Source organism: Mus caroli, chromosome 9 (genome assembly GCF_900094665.2).
Source record: "Mus caroli chromosome 9, CAROLI_EIJ_v1.1, whole genome shotgun sequence".
Classification (NCBI taxonomy): Eukaryota; Metazoa; Chordata; class Mammalia; order Rodentia; family Muridae; genus Mus; species Mus caroli.
The window spans coordinates 45534985-45552904 of NC_034578.1; the positions used below are offsets into that span (position 1 = coordinate 45534985).

Consider the following 17920-nt stretch of genomic DNA (forward strand, 5'->3'; position numbering starts at 1 on the left):
GAAGGAAGGAAGGAAGGAAGGAAGGAAGGAAGGAAGGAAGGAAGGAAGGAAGGGGTTTTGGAATCTGACACAGCTTTCCCTAGGAGGAACCCAAGGAAGATATAGTTCAGACACATAGAGGTTGTAAGCCCCTTGTGACCAGAGAACAGCCATCAAAAGCAGGTGCAAAAAGCTGAAGGGTGAGGAGAGCCACTGGACTCTTAGAAATGGTGAGGGGCACCAGCTGTAGCTGGGCAGAGCGGAAAGCCTCTCCCTCCCCACTCTCCCGCCATGATGCCAGAGCTGCCACTCTGAGCATCAGCTGGGGAACCCCCACCCCCATCTCTGTCTCTCCCTCTTTGCTCCCCTCCCATCCTCTTCAGAGGAGGGGAAAGGAGGTCTAAGAGTTCATGGCTCTGACCAGAGAGAACCTCACCTCTGCTTCCTGGTTTCCATTTCTAGACACAAAAGGAAGTTATAGGTTGTGGAGAGGAGAAAAATATGCCCCTGTGTGAATGAGCAAACCCATCCCACCCACCCAAGAGAACCAAGGAGGGCAGAGACCCCAGGGAGGGGGCAGTGGTTTGATAGCCAGATCACCTGGAGCCCCAGGAAATAATCCAAGGCCAAGGAACTCCTTCTCTCTCTTTTCTATTTCCCCCTTTTCTTTTCTGTTATTCTTTTCTCCGTAGTCTTTCCACTTTGTCTGGTTCTAGCTCGCCTTTGTTGGCTCCTGCTGCTGCTCTACCGTGTGTTGGGGGGGAAGGCCCCCCACTTCACACATAACACAGGTAGAGGTACGTCTTCTCTATCCTCCAGTCAGGTGGGATCTCCTCCGGCTTGTGGCCCTTCATGTGTTTCTGCATGGAGGAGAGGCTGGGGCAGTATTCCGTGCAGATGGTACACTGGTATGGCGAGGCACCGTTGTGTGTTCTCAGGTGCTTGATCATGGCCGAGTAGTCTCGGGAGCGCTGGTGGCAGAGTTTGCACTCAAAGGGCTTCTCACCTGTGGAAGAGACAAGACAGGACAGGAGAGTGTGAAGACCCGAAGGGCCTTGAGCCATCCTTGGGCTTGTTGGAGAATGTCCATCCTTGTAGCCCTGCAGTCGTCAACAGAACTTCCCAAGACCGGGGGCTGGACCATCGAACAAGGCGGCCGTTAGCCACACAGGCCTAGTGGTTTGGTCATTGGGGCACTTCACTCCTACTTTATTTTGTGACTACTGTAAATAGGTTAGTGGCTGGAACGGGAGGACTGTCCATGAAGCTCTGGGCTCTGGTCTTACTATCTTAAGGCAGGGTGCTTCCCTTCTAATTAAGGAAATGTGTATGCTGTGGAAAGGGATAGCAAGTCCCTGAAGCCCTTCTGGATGCTTCTGCATAACAAGCTCACCCGCAAGGAACAGGAGAATGGATACAGTCTTTTTACAGCTACAGTCAGTAAGGAGGAGAGGTAAGGGAAATCCAAGAAACCAGTTCTTCAAATATACTCTATCTAGGGCTGTCTACCCACTAATGCTCCAAGGACCTCTCCTGGACTTTGCCTCCCAGTCTAGGACAGTGTGGAGGGGCAGTACAGAGAGCCTAGGAGTGCACGATAGTGTTACCCTAGCCGGCTATCCGGACCTCCCTTCCACTAGAGTCCCCTGGAGCTGAGCAGAGATGTAAGGGAACCTCGTTTCAATGCAGTAATTAACTGGTCAGCCATCTCGCTATCAATACTCCTCCGTGCTGAGGCCCCAGCAAATAATGAAGTAATGAACAGCCAAAGTGATCTAACTATCGACCAGCTATTTACAATAGTCACCGCCGATGCATTTAATGATCTGCCCACTAGGTCACATCCCACAACAAGGGACTGAGGGAACCCTGGGACTCTGGGATATCCCTTGGGCCACTCACATGTCAGCCATAAGCACCCTGTCTTCTCCTGTGGCTTTAAGCCAAAGGCAAGAAAAACAGAGCTCAGGCCAGGAGACAGAGCTCTGAGAACAGCTCTGCCGCCTACACCTGCTGGTTGCCTGGTCCTCCTGGGCTCTTCTCTTTCTTAAGCCAGCTGAGGTCACCATACCCTTGTCTGGACTGGGTGCTGTCCCCACTGATCAGAGAGGCCATCTTTCTTTGCTCTATTTTACTCTTAGCCTCACAGAAAACGCTACCTTCCCCGCAGCTGGCAGACTACAGGGGGTGGGTATTTAACAACCAGCTCTCCAAAGACACATGCTCCAATGCTACCTAGTCAATACTCCCACCGGGGCACATTTTAAACAAATGAACTTAAAATGGGGAAGAAATAGGCTTTCCAATTAAGTAGAGGCCGGTCCTAGGGCTCTACTCTCTCCAACTCCAAACCCTGTCCTTCTGTCTGTCCTCAGACCCCAATAAAAGACAGAGAATCGTGATTTTTCTATGTAAAAAGGAATGTGGAAGCACTCTGTCATGGTGGAACATTCTACCATTAAATACACTGGCTCCTTTCATTTCAGAACACCAGAATTAATGTCACAACTTCCTGACCCTTATCATAACTTAATGCCCTCTGATTATGCTTCCAACCGTGAATGGAGCAACATAAAAAAAAAAAATCACTCAAATTTCACTTCTCCCTACTCTGGCCAACTTAACTGTAATTTGGGACTTGTAAGAAGCATCATATTGCCTGATACTCCTGGATGGTTTACAGTGTGATTGCCTAGGGGGACTGACTGACACACTACTGCAATGGATTACTAGTATCTGTTACAATTGATTAGTAATGTCTGCCTTGGCCTTCAGAGGAGGAGGGTGGTACTCAGACCACCATATTATCTCTTTTTAAAAAACAAATACTTTTTAAAAGTCGGATGGTGGTTGTGCATGCCTTTAATCCCAGCATGCAGGAGGCAGAGGCAGGTGGATCTCTGTGAGTTTGAGGCCAGCCTGCTCTACAGAGAGAGTTCCAGGACAGCGCTACACAGACCCTGCCTTGAAAAATAAATATATATATATATATAAATTTAAAAATAAAAATTACGTTTTGTGTATGTGTGTGCATGAATGTGGTACCCTCTGAGGCCAGAAGAGGGCATCAGATCTCCTGGAGCTGTAGTTACAGATGATTATGGGCCATCCAATGTGGGTGCTGGGAACCAAACTGTGGTCCAAACAGGAAGCACTCTTTCCACCAAGCCATCTCTCTAGTCCCCATATGATCTCTTAATAGACCCCTTTCTCTCTGGTTGAGCCTTGAGCCATGGTTGCTTGGGCTTCTCCAAATAACTACCTACTCCCAGTCACCATACAGGTCCCAGAGCCAGCCTGGCCCTCAAGTACCTGTGTGAACCCTGTAGTGCGTCTCCAACTGATGCTTGAGGCTGAACTTCTTGCCACAGCCGTTGCACTCATAGGGCTTCTCCCCTGTGTGGATGCGCTTGTGGCTCTTGAGTGTGCTCTCATCCCGGAAGCAGCTGCCGCAGAACTCACACTCATATGGGTGGTCACCTGTGAGAACAATAGACTGGATATAAGATCCTTGCTTCCTCCTGCCTGTTTCAGGGGACAGCAGGGTTCATTTGGTGTCCTGAGTTTGCCTATATTCACCACCTGACTGATCCCACAACGTGAATAGCCAGTCCCTCTGTTCATACATCCAGACTTACTGTGGCCCTGCAGTCATCCCTGGATAAGGGTCAGTCCCAGGAAAAGAAAGCCTGCTTGGACCAACAGAGAGTAACGGCCCTGAGGAAGCAGGCCCCTGGGACGGTGGAGCAGAGCCGGGGGCTTCACTAACTCTTCTCTATTTCCTCTGGTTCCAGGCCAAGGACCACTCCAGCTTAGCTTTCCCACCCTTTAAAAAAAATCCCTTCAGTTTGGAGAACTTCTCTTTGATCCCCAGTGTTATCCACCATCCTCTCGCCTACTTGACTAGTTAAGTGTATTTCCTGCTTCTCTTCTACTCCTTTCCCTGGCAAACCCTAAGGATCCCTCAAAGCCCTGTTCATCCATCACCCCTCCCCTATGTGGACGCTCCCCTTTTAGCTCCCCAGGCAGACAGAGCTGTGTTTTCTTCTCTATCCCCAACAAGAAGAATACCTAACATTCTTAGTCTTTTATTCACAGAAACAGGACTTAAAACAAACAAAAACCCCAAACCCCCCAAACATAGGCCATTTATATGGTCCATGTGTGCTGTATTTTTTTCCGCTATCTGAGAGCATCACAGAGACCGTGTCACATGGCAATGGAAACCATCTGATGGAAGATATGCTTATCTTACAAATGAGGGGGAAAATGAGTTGTTTATAGAGAGACTTAACCACTGCTCCAAGGTCACCCAGCTAGAAGTAGCTAGGTTGGGGCTTCTGCTATGGTCTGGTCCTAGGATCTGAACACTGGGCACTTACCACAGGGCTAAATGACACCACACTGCATTGTACTGACTGACAGGGCCACAAGAAACACCTCCAGGGTAAGAATGGAGCCTTTCCCACCCTTATGCCCCCCAGTGCTTGCCCAGGAAAGGCTCAAAACCAACTCCTGGAGAATTCTGGGTAATGGGCTAGGAAGAACAGCCCTTCCTTGGTCTAGCCTCATGTCCATCTCTGACCGTTCTCTTGGGACACTCCACATTTCAATTCCTGTGGGCCAAAGGGGTAGGAGTGGGGTTAACCACCTTGCACTTCTGTAACGGAGGTGTCAAGCTCGGGGAATAAAAGGTGAGGTGCGGAGCTACTTATTTATTACAGGAGCGAAGGCGCAGACAATAAAGATAGATTGATCACCCCAGACTTTGTTCATGAATATTTAAATATCGCTGATTCCTCTGTCACTGTAATTACAATTTCTCTGGGCTGCATCTCCAACAACCACAGTTTATGGTAAAGAATGGCCCACTGTATTTCACTTGTCCCTCTGCAGATGTGCGAGGCTGCCAACCGTGTAATGTCCCCTGCATTTCATACATTCTCTTCAGCTGCTGAAGGCTTAAGTCATCCACAATGACCTACGTTTTTTCATTATCCCCATGTCAAACTGTGCTCGTGCCTGGGCATAAATTGTCCTTCTCCTTATAGACTCGCATGTCCGTGCCTTCACTTCCTCTTTAAAATGATATTTTACTCTCTCTGCCATCTCCCCTCTGTGGGCCACTAACCAAAAGTCCCTCTTCCTGAATTGCAGCCCCCCCCAGCACCCACATAAATTCTCACCTCTGATGGCTCAGAACATTTCTCTGAGGCTCTGTGGGGAGTGGTTGTTGGAATCTGTTCACTGGCACTCTCTCGTGGGGTGAAAGATATACAGAAAGAACATGGGACATGGGCTGGGGGGGGCGACTTCATGACATAAGCATAGAGAGAGGTCACGGACATCACTCACCAGTCTTCACCATCTAAGGGGTGCTGTCGTAGCTCACAGGCCTGGCCAAACCAACCCTTGTCTCTCTCACTACTAGAGCTATACGCCAAGGATCTGTTCCCATCCCCATCAAAGCACGAGGTTAGCCCTCAGTGATACAGGTACTGACTGGCTATAAGGACTACCATAGTGAGGGGTAGCCTGTGCACGAGACTCTGTCTCTCTGTTTCTCTGCTGTCCATATGCCTACCTGCCTGTCTCTCTGCCGCTCTCTGCTGTCTGTCTGCCTGCCTGTCTCTCTGCCATCTGTCTACCTGCCTGTCTGTCTGTCTGCCTCTCTGCTGTCTGCCTGCCTGCCTGTCTGTCTGCTATCTGCCTGTCGCTTTCTCTCCCCCTCCCTTCCTCCCTCTCTCCCTTCCTGCTTGCCTGTCTGTCTCTGTCTCTCTGTCTATCTCTCTGCTGTCTGCCCACCTACCCTCCCTCCCCCTCTCTGTCTGCCTGTCTCTCTGCTGTCTGCCTGCCTGTCTGCCTGTCTGCTATCTTGCCTGCCTGTCTGTCTGCTGCTCTCTCTCCCCCCTCTTCCTCCCTCTCTCCCTTCCTGCCTGCCTATTTGTCTCATGTCTGTCTGTCTGTCTGACTCTCTGCTGTCTGGCCACCTGCCCTCCCTCCCCCCTCTGTCTGTCTGTCTGCACACATGGCCCTGTCTGGTCTGACACCCAGCTCCCCCTCCTTCCTGAATCAGCAACGATTACGACTTTAATCAAAGATTCAGTATCCTCATTAAGATATAAATAAATAAATAAAGCAAGGGCCACGTGAGACTTCAGCCGAAGCCGGTAATTAAAACGTACATCGGCAGTCACCCAGCCCCCCTCTGGGAAGAGGGGTGGCAGTGAGGGAGGGCTGGCTGCCTGTGTGTGCTCCTGGCTTCCAGAGGGGGGCCCTAAGAGTTTAACAAACAACCGAGGGGTTTGTTTGATCAGATTTTTATGAATTTAATTACGAAGTGGATCACATGTTAAATGAGTTTAAATAGGAACTCCCTGGAGTCTGCCCAGGGAAAGAGTGAAAAGCATTCAGAGAATAAAAAAAAAAAAAAAAAAAAAGAAGAAGCAAAAATGACAAGTCACCATGACAGAAACCTACTCTCACCCCACCCAGGTTTTATAGCTCAGTGGCTACCAGACCTACAACCCTCTCCCTGAGAGCGGAGCGTGTCAGGCTGGCCACAATGTACATAAAGCTGGCGACAAAAGTCAAAATCCAATTTGTGGTATGTTGATTAACTCTGTAGGCGCGTTAATGAGCTTGACATTAAGTGCAGGACAAACGAGACTAATTAGAGCCCCTCTGGCCTGCCCAGGGCACCTGTGACCCTCCTTTTCCCCCGGTTTGTCATTACCATGTGGCTTCCTCGGCTCCGGTCAACCCCACCGTCCTCCTTCCCCACCCCGGCCCCTGGGCTCCTCAGATCCCATCCTCTCGGCCCCTCCCTTCCGTGCAGCTGAGAGTTTATTATATGATGAGCCATGTGAATCGAGGATCCATCAATGCCAACAGCACGGCTGGACTAACGCACCAAACACAGCTGCTGATGCTAAACACCGGCCCCAGCAGCAAATGGGCCAAGAGCAACGGAATATTAATTAGGCATTGTGTCAGGGGTGGGCAGAGCCTGTGCTGGGCTGGTGTGAAAATCAATGAGTGCTTGAATGTGTGTGCACAAGGGGCACACATGTCTGCGTTTCTAGAATGAGCAAGGGTTTCACCCAAACTCTGTCCTTGCTGGAGATCTGAAGCTTGGCTTGCCCTGAGTAGAGTTAGACTGACACGTGGCTAAATGAACTCTGAGACAGGGGCATGGGCAAAGTAAGCTGCATCCTGGGTGGACTTCGTAGGGCTTAAGTCACTCATGCCATGTGATATCAAGTGACTCGATCCAATGCCATACCTGGAGGTGGCTAACAGAAGCTGGTCATCTTCCCTAAGATTGAACTTAGGGGGTCTATGAGGGAATCACTGATGGGATGATGTATATATCTTACAGGGAGGTCCTTATGCGGACACTGTAGAGAAAGTTGTTAAGTATACGCCTCTCTCTTTGATCCCCCTTGCTGGACCTTACCTGCTAAGACCCCCTCCTTTCTACTGAGCAGCCCTAGATAGTTCTAAGCATCTGTTGAGCCTTTCACCTTTGATAATGATATGGCATTGTGCTCCTCTGACTAGGATGGCATCCAGAGAACCCAGAGCCAAGGCAGGCTCCTTGGTGAGAATGCTGACAACTGGCTGGACCGTACTGCTCAGCTCCTGAAAGTGACGCTCCTTCTTTATTCATCAGAGCCTGTCACCCATGTAAGGGCCAGCCACATACATACCCCATCCCTCAGCTAGGAAAAGGCTAGGAGGATGAGAAGTTCTTTCAGCCCTCCCTGAAGCGTGCAGATCATTTATGCTGTGTACGAACTCCACTACATCCTTACAGAGAGACTTGATCTCTCTCTCTCTCTCTCTCTCTCTCTCTCTCTCACACACACCACACACACACACACACACACACACACACACAGGGGAGAGGGGAGGGAGAGACAGACAGACAGACAATTCAGAAATTGGCATTCTTCCATTCATGGACAGTAAGAGACGATCTCATTTTGTTTTAGAGCAAAGAAAGGAGTTAAGCCGTCTACTCGCCAGTTAGGAAAAGACCTACAGCTCCTTCAAGGCCCTCTGAACTGGGTGCCCTGTCCGCTAAAGCAAGAGGGTGGTAGCAAGGCTAGGCTAGGACCGGGCAACTAGCCCTGCCTACTTGACTCACACATACCCTGTCTTTCACTCCATCGTGTGAACTGGCTGAGCAGGGCTATCTCATGGCTCTTGCTCAAATACTCTCATTGTCTTCCCTAGACAACATTCTGGCCACAGTAGAGGTCTCCCGTGTCTGTTATGAAGGTGGGGTGAATTCCTCAAAGTACCCTCTGGAGCCCGGAGCTGACTGACCTCTGTGTTGTCCTAGGATGGATTGGGGGAAAATGGGATTTTCCCAGTTTTTCTCAAAATGCAATTGCAATCCCCCCACACACCTCCAGTGTCAGAATCCCTTGGGAATATTCATTAGTTGTGTTGAGATCTAGAACTCACCGTGAACCAGGATAGAGACCTCAAGAGTATGATTTTCTTTAATGAATTATTTTCTGTGCCATGTGTGGAAAGATTGGGAACAGACTGTCTACAGGTGGAGGGGTGGGTGGTGGATTGGAAGTACTGTCAGCATTTAAATGTTCTATGGAAGCCCTTCTGCGTCTCACTTCAAGCAGAGAATGCCGCAACCTGAAACACCCTCCCCCGCACTCATACACACCATGTATTTTTGGAGGTGAAGCCCAGAGATAAGGTCCAGAGATGCTCCCCACCCATCCCCTGGACCAGCCTACCTGTATGTGAGCGAAGGTGGCGCTTGAGAGCCGTGTGGCTGGGGAAGGTGCGGTTGCACTCACTGCAAATATAGCTGCGCACGCCTGCGTGGACCTCCATGTGCTGCTGGAGTGCGCTCTGCGCCTGAAAGCGTTTCCCACACAGCAGACAGAAGACAGCCATGTCCGTGCCTGTGGGAGACAGCAACGGGAGAGCCTCAGCAACGGAGAGACCCAAGGCCAGATTTTCACCCCTGAAGACCCAGCGCTGCCCCTAGAGATCCTAAAGCCCACAGTCCAGTCGGCGAGCACCCTGAACGTAGCTCCAACGGGTGCCCGACCTCCACGAGACCTAAAGGTTTGGGGAGAAAGATACAAAACCATGTAGATGGTAACGTAGATGCATCTCTGCAAGGGGTTTGAACGCAATGCTGAAGGCAGGTGACTAAGGGAGCGATCTCGGGGATCTTACAGAGTCTGAGGCAGCAGTGGGGAGACGGGAAACTCTGTGTGAACCAAAATAACCTGGATCACACGAGCTGGCCACTGTTGTGACATAACTCACTGAAAACCACAAACTTCATGTAAGGAGAAAGAAGCATTGGGAGATTAACCCACCCCAATTTCCATTGGGTTCCCAACTGGGAGCAGGAAAGGGATTCATTCATTTATTCCCTAGGGTTAGCTCTAGATCAGTGCCCCACCCCAACCCCCTAGACAGGATTTCTCTGTGTAGTCCTGGCTGTCCTAGAACTCTATCTGTAGACAAGGGCTGGCCTTAAACTCAAAGATCTGCCTGCTTCTGCATCCTGAGCGCTGCTATTAAAGGTGTGAGCCACCACCACCACCACCACCACTGGTGACCACATTCTTATAACCACTCTCCCATCTTAAAAAAAAATTCAGGCATTGGTGAGAGTCATTTCATTCTATAAATAGTACTGTGATACTTCCTAGAAGGGCGACTCTCTCTGGAGTTCTGGGGACGAAAGGCTGGAAGAGTATACTAGTCCCTGTTCTGATCTCAGTAGCACCCAGCACCCAGTGCATCGAGATTGGAACCGAGTCTGTGAGCACTCAGGGAGAGCCACACCAGGTTGAGAACAGTGACCAGTCCTAACGTTAGAAGCAGGGAGAACGTGCAAAGAAGAGCCAGGAGCCAGATCACATGGGTTCTGACCAGCCATACTACAAAGCCCAGGGGTTCATCCTCAGACCAACAAGAAGTTGTTAAAGGATTTCCAACTAGTGAGTCACATGAAATATTCATTCAGTTCTACCTGGTCACTTGCTCGTCTGGCCCAGTAGCCTAGCTGACCTACTGAAGCCTACAAAGGCAGGCTGCTATCTTCCATCCCTCAACACCTTCCTGACACAGCCTTCCAGCTGAGACTCAACTCACAGCTGGTCAGGTCAAGATCTGCCAGTTGAGTCCAAAGAGGAAGGAGCACAAGAGCATTTGGGCTACTGAAAGTCTCAGGCTGCTCAGTGGGGCATAAGGAAGCTCTTCGGGCCAGGTGAGAGAGGAAGGAACGGGAAGAGTTTTGCTGCCTCCCTGACTAGCAATGGCTACAGCAAATGGGAGGGCTGGGTCTTGCCTCCTCAGGACCACATGTAGCTTGGTCTGGAATAAAAGGCAAGGACCTCCCTTTTCCATTGGTGTCGCTTGCACAAGAGACAGCACTGTGGGACTGAGCACAGGCCATGCCACCCAAATATGGGCAGAGAGAAAAGCATATGGGCTTGCGTTGGTAGCTGATGTTGTTAGAGATAGGGAATCCAAAATGTCGGGCAAGGAGCTGTGGCAAGGACCACCACAAAATTACCCGTTGGCTCCTCTCTTTGCAGACACTGCAATCTAGCTACCTGCGGTCATGTTTGCTTCATCAACCAACAGCTGGGAGGGCTGCATGGAGGAAGAACCCCTGGTGTCCTCCAAACGTCTGAGAGCAGAAGGGAGAGGACACTAAAGACCACCATTTCCACTGGTGCTTTATCTGTGCTGTCATCTCATTTAAAACAAGCATCCCTAATGGGCAGGCATTGTTACCACCTTCTTCCAAAGAGAAAAATAGAGATTAAATAACTTGCCTAAGGTCACACAGTGAGAAAGAGGCAGAGCTGGGAATCTAGAAAATGACTTGGTCCATTTGATTGTAGAAACCACCAACTGAATCCCACTTATTTTTGAATCTTTAGTATGTGTGCCGTGTACCTTTGTAGGGTATACATGTGTGATGGGGTGTTTGGAGGCCAGAGCTTATCAACCTCAGGATGGCTCTCCATCTATTTTATTAAGACAGGACCTTTCACTGAATCTTGTAGTTTTGGGTAGACTAGTTGACCAGGGAGCTGTGGGATTGGCTTGTCCCTGTTACCTGCAGGGGGAATTACAGGCACAGGAAGCCATGCCTGGCTGTTATGTGAGTGCTGGGCATCCAAACGAAAGTCCTCATGCTTGCTCATCAGTTAGTGTACCCAACTGAGTCACTTCCTAGCTTCTGAACCTCATTTGGGACATATCTGTCTGTCTGGGCTTCCCATAGACAGTAAGGAGCAAACACCAAAGCATGCTGGGACCACTCCAGAAATGGCCCGGGAAGCACAGTCAGAGGCAGGTTATTGGGCACAGGTAACTGAAGCATTCCAAACCCAAGATCCACAGGAAGGAGCCAGTAAGAGAGTCCCATCCAATGCAGGAGGACATACCGAAAGAGGTAGTCCATTGGGCAGAAGTAGCTACAAGCTCTGACACTGAGTCCTGCAGTGTCCAGTCCAGCCCAGTAAGCAAGAGCAGATTCCACCCACAAATGAGTTCTAATACACAGCACCACAGTCCAGCGTCTTCAAGCTGTGGGTTTTCAGCACTTATACCCGCTTTACCCTGAACTCTATCCCACAGAAAGCCTAACTAGACCAGGTGCTCAGACAGCTGCCTTAACTCAGGCCGAGCGAGCTTGTTTCCTGAACAGGCATGCTTCTACCAGCCAACACTTTTTATTCTTACTCTGAGATCCCCAGTATGGACTTGGACAGTGAATGAATGTCACTCCAGGAGGATACCCTGAAATATGCCACCTAGCAGAGTACACTGAGTGGCATTCTGTCCCCTTGCTATTCCCAAAGTGCTTAGAAGCTGCTCTCGTGGGCCACCTGCATCTCACAGAATGGCCTGAATTTGCTTTGTGTCCGTTTACCTGTCTTACTCCATTACCAAGTGATCAAGAAGAAGCTGAGATGGAGTAGAGAAGCTGGATACCAAGCCTGGTCAAGAAATACCATCCAGAGCATAGATAAGAAAGGGTGACTCCAACAGAGTTTCAGAGATTTTGAGTTCAGCTCTGAGAAACAGGGTGCATCTGAGAAGCCAGGGGTAAATGGCTAAGAGTGAGCTGCAAATGGATTTCAGAGCAGGTAGCACAGAGGATGGAGACAAGCCTGGCAAACTGGGGAGGTCAGATCACAGAGGACAGACATCACAGATAGAAGGCATCCCACAGGCAAAGCAGGGCCACAGGGCTGGAGTGCTGTAAAGGTCTAGATGTCACCTTCCCTACTGCAAAACTGAGTATGTTAAAAATCATTACCCCCAAGGGGATGGTATTAGCAGATTCAGGCTTAACAAAGTCTTTTATTACAAGGGTGGAGCCCTCCTCAACAAGAGATCCCCTTTCAAGGTCATAACACAAGACACAGTCAGAAAGTCTGCAGTCTACAGCTAGGAAGAAGGGCATCCCAGGAAGCCAGCCATGCTGGAATCCCCATCTCAGACTGCCCACCCCTTCAGGACCAGGAGACATTCATTTCTAGGTATGAATCATCCAGTCGATGGTTCCATGTTATAGCAACTCAAACTGACCCAAGACAGGTAGGTGCCAAGTGTCCAACAGCCTAGCGGGCAGTGTCTCCATACACATCCAAGGCATGGGTGGTTTCAAGTGGCTAGAAGCAGGGAGAGAACGACTGGCTTTTGTGCTACTACAGGAGGAAGGTGGAGACAAGATGAAGCCAGAGGTTTTGTGCAGGAGCTGGACTCTAGGAGGGAAAAGGGAAAATAAAATCCCCACATGGCCAGCTCTGCATCTGACTGGCTTAAGGTTCTACAATTGCCAGTTAAAAAGAAACACTATGACTCAGTAGTCTCTCCGTCCTTGGCCACTCACCCCCCAACCAAGACTCAAGAGTGGTGGGCTTGTGGGGTGAGAAGAGTGTTTAAAGGTTCTAGAATCTACCTTCTCCACTCTTTAGCTTGAAAACCAACAGTCACTGTGAAAGAAAAGGACTTAGAAAAGAAAAAAAGGGAAGGGTTGAGGAAATGAGACACAAAACTATTGGTACGCGCAAGTTAAAAATCTAAAGACTAGATGTGAGTTATTAAACAATTTGCTGTCGTTTCTGCCTAGCTGATTGTTTGCATGTATGATGAGTCAGGCCCGAATCTATTACACTGGGAGATTAAGCAAATACATGCTAGCTTTTGGAAACACATTAAAATCCGGGGCTATGGAAATAAAATTATCTAGAAAATTGTATTAGCAATTCATTAGCTGCCGTGAGATGTGTGGAGGGACGAGGACCCGCGTCGCTAGCGTGCTCTGCTCCCTGCCATGCCTCAGTTCTATCCTCCACCGAGGAGGCAGCCATGGGAACCAGACCTTGTCCCATCCCATCAGGAAGGAGGTGGGCTGTATGAAGACAGTCTTTAGCAATCACGATCCGTGAGACAGAGAGAGGAAAAAGGAGTGGAGATTCTAGTTCTGCCATTTCAAATGCCTTGGGATCTCGTGTAAGCCATTTGGCTTCCCTGGATTGGAGTGTGTCCATCCTTTTCCATATTTCTGTGGTTGCTAAGAACAACCAATGAGATTCCCCACTCACTTGAAAAATCTTCGCAGAGCGGTTAGCTGTATGCCAGCCCAAAGACTGCCTTTCTCCAAACTAGAAAAGCCTGTTTCCTTCCTCACTGTTGGCTAGAGAGGGGGCTACATTTTAACCTCCACCTCTCCCTCAGCTGGATGCCCTTGTGCAGTGAACAACCCGGACGGTGACTCTTGGAAGCCCCTGCATAATGACCAAGCATATGCTTCTTTATAGACTCTGGGTTGCCTCTTCCAGGAAGCTGACCCTGGCTAGCCATGGCATCTTGGATGACTTGTACTACACAGGACTTGGTGGCAAGGACACCATCTTCTTCTGAGCACTCACTGTTACAACACATAAAACCCTTTATTGCGTTTACTTTTAACTTTCAGCTCGGCCTACGAGACGAAGCTGCCAAAGCAGGAAGCAGAAGAGCCGTCCTACCTCCCCTCACCAGCACACCGCACAGGGGCGAACGCAAGCAGGCCCTCGGTAAGTGTGTGCTGTGATGACAATACAGAGGGACTCTGGGGTGATAACAGAAGTGTGTGCACACAGGGCAGATGGTGGTCACTAGGTCATGGTACAGATCTAGGTATGGTGAGAGCTCAGAACTAAGTCTATAATAAGCAAGGCCACTACCAAGAGCCTCCCCACACAATCCTATCTCCATGGCAATCATTAAATCCAGGTGACACACATGTGCCAAACTCACTGGCTCCCTGTGCTGGGTAGCGTTATGTCCACTTGACACAAGATAAGAGTCATTAGAGAAGAGTGAACCTTGACTGAGAAAATGCCTCCATATGAAAGGACTGTGGGAAAGATTGATGAGGATGGGGCCACCTCTGGTCTGGAGGTCCTGCGTTCTGTAAGCAAACAGGCTGTTGGAGCCATGGAGGCAAGCCAGTAAGCAGCACTCCGCTGCAGCCTCTGCATCAGCTCCTACTTCCAAGGTTCCTGTCCTGCTCGAGCCCCTGCCCTCACTGCTTTTGATGATGACAGAAGTCTGAGGGAAAGAAACTGTTTCCTCCCAAGTAACTTTTGGTCGTGATGCTTCATAAAAGCAATAGTAACACTCCTACCATGTCTGTTGACTGCACCATTGTCTGAGCTATACTGCTTAGAGGCATGAACTTAGTTAATTAACTACACTGAACCAGTCACTCCATACCGTATGGTAAAACAGTGCAAAACCCCCACTTATAGCCCAGTGTAGCTGTTCTTGGCCTTGTGATCCCTGGGCAGGCAACTACTGTCCTTTCTGTAGCTGTAGACTGGGTCAGAAATGTTCTCTTGTGACATCCAATTACTGCCCAACCTCTTGTTGGGAAGTGGCGGAAACTTTAAGGTGGACCTTAGGAAGAAAGTCTTCAAACCACTGTAGGGTACCCCTGAGTAATGGGAGTTTCCACCCTGTTGTCTCTCTCACTGCCTGGCCAGGAGGTGAGAGGAGAGAGGTGAGAGGTTTTGGTCCTTCTCAAGCTCCCTGCTAGGAATGCCACATCATCACAGGCCTAAGGGCAACAAGGGACCGTGGACTGTGAAGCAAACCCAACCTTTCCCATCCACAGGTTCACTCTCTCGGTTGTTTGTTACAGTAACAGAAAGCTGACCACCGCAGTCCCTGACCTGAGCCTCTGTACTGAAGTCACAGAACTCCTAACCAACCTGCTGCTTCTAACACTCGCTTCCTCATGTTGCCTCAAGGCGACTGACTATACTGCAGAGTATATGAAAGCCACACACCAATGTCTTCTTCCAATCTGGGAATTCTATTATGAATCACATACAAAACTCAGCCTCGGCCCAAAGAGAACTACATCATCAGGAAAAGGAGCCAACCACCGCCAAGGCTGGTATCTCTGGAGAGTGGGGGAGATGTGGCTTGGTCTAGATTCCCCAAGTATTTCCCCAAGGGACAGCTTTAGAATGTGGGTTGAGGAAACATAGGGAGGCGCCATGCAATTGCCTGTGCTTTTTCACATAAACCCTCCTGAAGTAGAAAAAGAAGGGGAAGGGGGTAGGGGGGAAACAGAAGTCTCTACCCATAGATCTCAACTCATGAATCTAGTTAGGTCTCTTGCTCGCTGAGAGTCAATAGTTGTAGCACAGGGGACTGGAAAGATGGCTCGGTGGTTAAGAACACTTGTTCTATTTGCAGAGGATCCAGACTGGTTCTCTGTACCCATGTTGGTTTACAACCATCAGTAACTCCAGTTCCAGATGATTTGACATCTTTCTCTAGCCTCCACAGGCACTAGGCACTCACATGACAAACTGACAAACATGCAAACAGACACACAAACATTTAAGGAGGAAGAATTGCAGCACCATTTGCTGAAAATGTTGCCCTACATGCTAATTCCTTTTACATGATATATTTCAAATAAGAACCATGCTTATGTGTGTATGACCAGCCATGGCTTTTTCCCTTTCCCAATTGCAAGCCAGCAATTCTCTAGGTGTCTCTCAAGCAAGATTAGAAACTCCATTTTCAGGGAAAGACACGTCCAAGCTCCCCTGTGAAGCCTCTGTGATCCATGGTTTTACCTGATCAGATTATAAATGCTGCCCAGTGCACCTAAGAAGTCAACCTACAATCTCATTTGTGGGGCACAACCTCAAAAGATACCAAAATCCAATACATCCTTGAAACATCTAAGTTCAATGCTCACACACCCACTTGAGTGGATAGGCCCCTTTCTCTAAGCATTCCTCTTTCCTTTAACCCTCACACTTGAATCTACGCTAAAATCTTTTCTTAAGAAACTACAAGTCGGCTTCACATGGACTGATTCTGAAATTCTTTTCTGCAGTACAGTTGAAACTCTTGGCTCTGAGAAGAACTGAAGATGCTGCAGGCAGCAGCGTGGAGCTGCGCCAGGTCACTATCACAGGAGAGAGTGAGTCACACCGGAGCAGCACAGCCAGTCTGGGGTGGAACACAGGTACAACTTACAGGTTCCTGATTTAAAAACGAGTTTAATTTTAGCAAAAACTGGGAGGAAGCCAGGCCAGAGTAGATAGAACAGGAGGCAGGAGAGATGACACGGATCTCGGGCCTTTATCTTGTCCAGGTGATAATAGGGTCGGAAGGTGGTAAGACACAAAAGCCTCCTGTTTACACCTGTGCCATTTCCATGCCAATTAGCACTTGAATGAAAAAGAAGGAATGCCATCGGAGGGGCACTTCTGCAGCTGGTGGAGGCGCTCAGGTGGTACACTTTCTCGGAGCAAGGCTCTTATTATCTCCCTCGACAGGCAGTTCCTTAATCAAAGCGGAGGAAGCTAAATATACTTCCATTTCTTTGGGTAAGCAGGCTGGGACTGCTCTGAGTGGGGTGTGTATGGTGTGTGTGTGTACAGATGGGTTTCTGGTGTCCAATCCCACTCACCAAGGAAGAGAGCCATTTCTCCTACTACCCCAAGCAGCTGTTTCCTCAATAAGAACATATCAAATTGGGGCTAAGCAATTTCAACTGGAAACACCTCTACCTTCATTCCCTTCCTCTAATCCTGCAAATAGGTCTCTCCTGCTGCTGCTGACCCCTGGGGATTATCTTTCCTAAGATACCTGTACTCTTCCTCCCTTGGCTTTCTCTACCAGGTATGTCCCTCCAGGTTGCTGTTGAAGAGGGTACAGAGATGCAGCTCCCACTGTGCCAGAGACAGATACAGGCAGCACAGCTGACTCACAGTAAAGGCAGAAGGCTCTGTCTGCATCTTAAGAGGCTGGAAAAGCCTGTGGGGTGTGGATGCATGCAGTGGGCAGCAGAACAGAGACGAATGCTCAGACCCTCACATCTGCGGAACTACCCTTTGTCTTCTCCTAAACCATCACTGAAGACTCAGAAATGCCCTGGAAGAAGGCCCACATGCTGCCAGTTTACATCTTTAATTTCTCTCTGAGTGTTGAGTGGCAGGATCCCTTGGCACAAGAATCCAATCCACCCAGCTGAGGCACATTTCAGCCCGCTTGACCCTTTGGTAACTTCAGCAGCCAGCAGGGCAGAGCTCAGTCCCTCTCAGCCACTCTCTGCCTATCCTGCTCACCCCACAGCCTGGGAAAACATCTCAAAGCCTTGCCACTGAGTTAGCGTCAAGCTCCTGCACAGGAGTTTGTCTCAGACACAGTCACTTACTGCCGGGCACCTCTCCCCAAACCTTAGCCTTCCTGTCTGTTTCAACCCTGTGAATCTCCAGGCTCTTCCAGCCCTTATTCCCTCTTTCTCTTTTTCTTTTTATCTTTTTAGAGCCTTAGGAGGTATCTACACATCTCTCTAACCTTCCACCATTTATGTGATGGAAAGGAAGAATCTTACCAGGGTTTG

At 49.3% G+C, this 17920-nt stretch overlaps 1 protein-coding gene across 2 annotated transcripts in view; it reads right to left on the reverse strand.

Moving 5' to 3' along the window:
• Nucleotides 1-668: 668 nt before the first annotated feature.
• Zbtb16 (zinc finger and BTB domain containing 16) overlaps nt 669-17920 on the reverse strand; it is a 176327-nt gene continuing 159075 nt past the window's right edge. For both annotated transcript variants that reach the window (XM_029481755.1, XM_021171973.2), the window contains exons 5-7: nt 8748-8918; nt 3292-3459; nt 669-985 (exon numbers count right to left, since the gene is read on the reverse strand). In XM_029481755.1, the coding sequence (XP_029337615.1) occupies nt 756-985; nt 3292-3459; nt 8748-8918 (569 nt within the window). In that variant the 3' untranslated portion in view covers nt 669-755. The remainder of the gene's footprint in view (nt 986-3291; nt 3460-8747; nt 8919-17920) is intronic.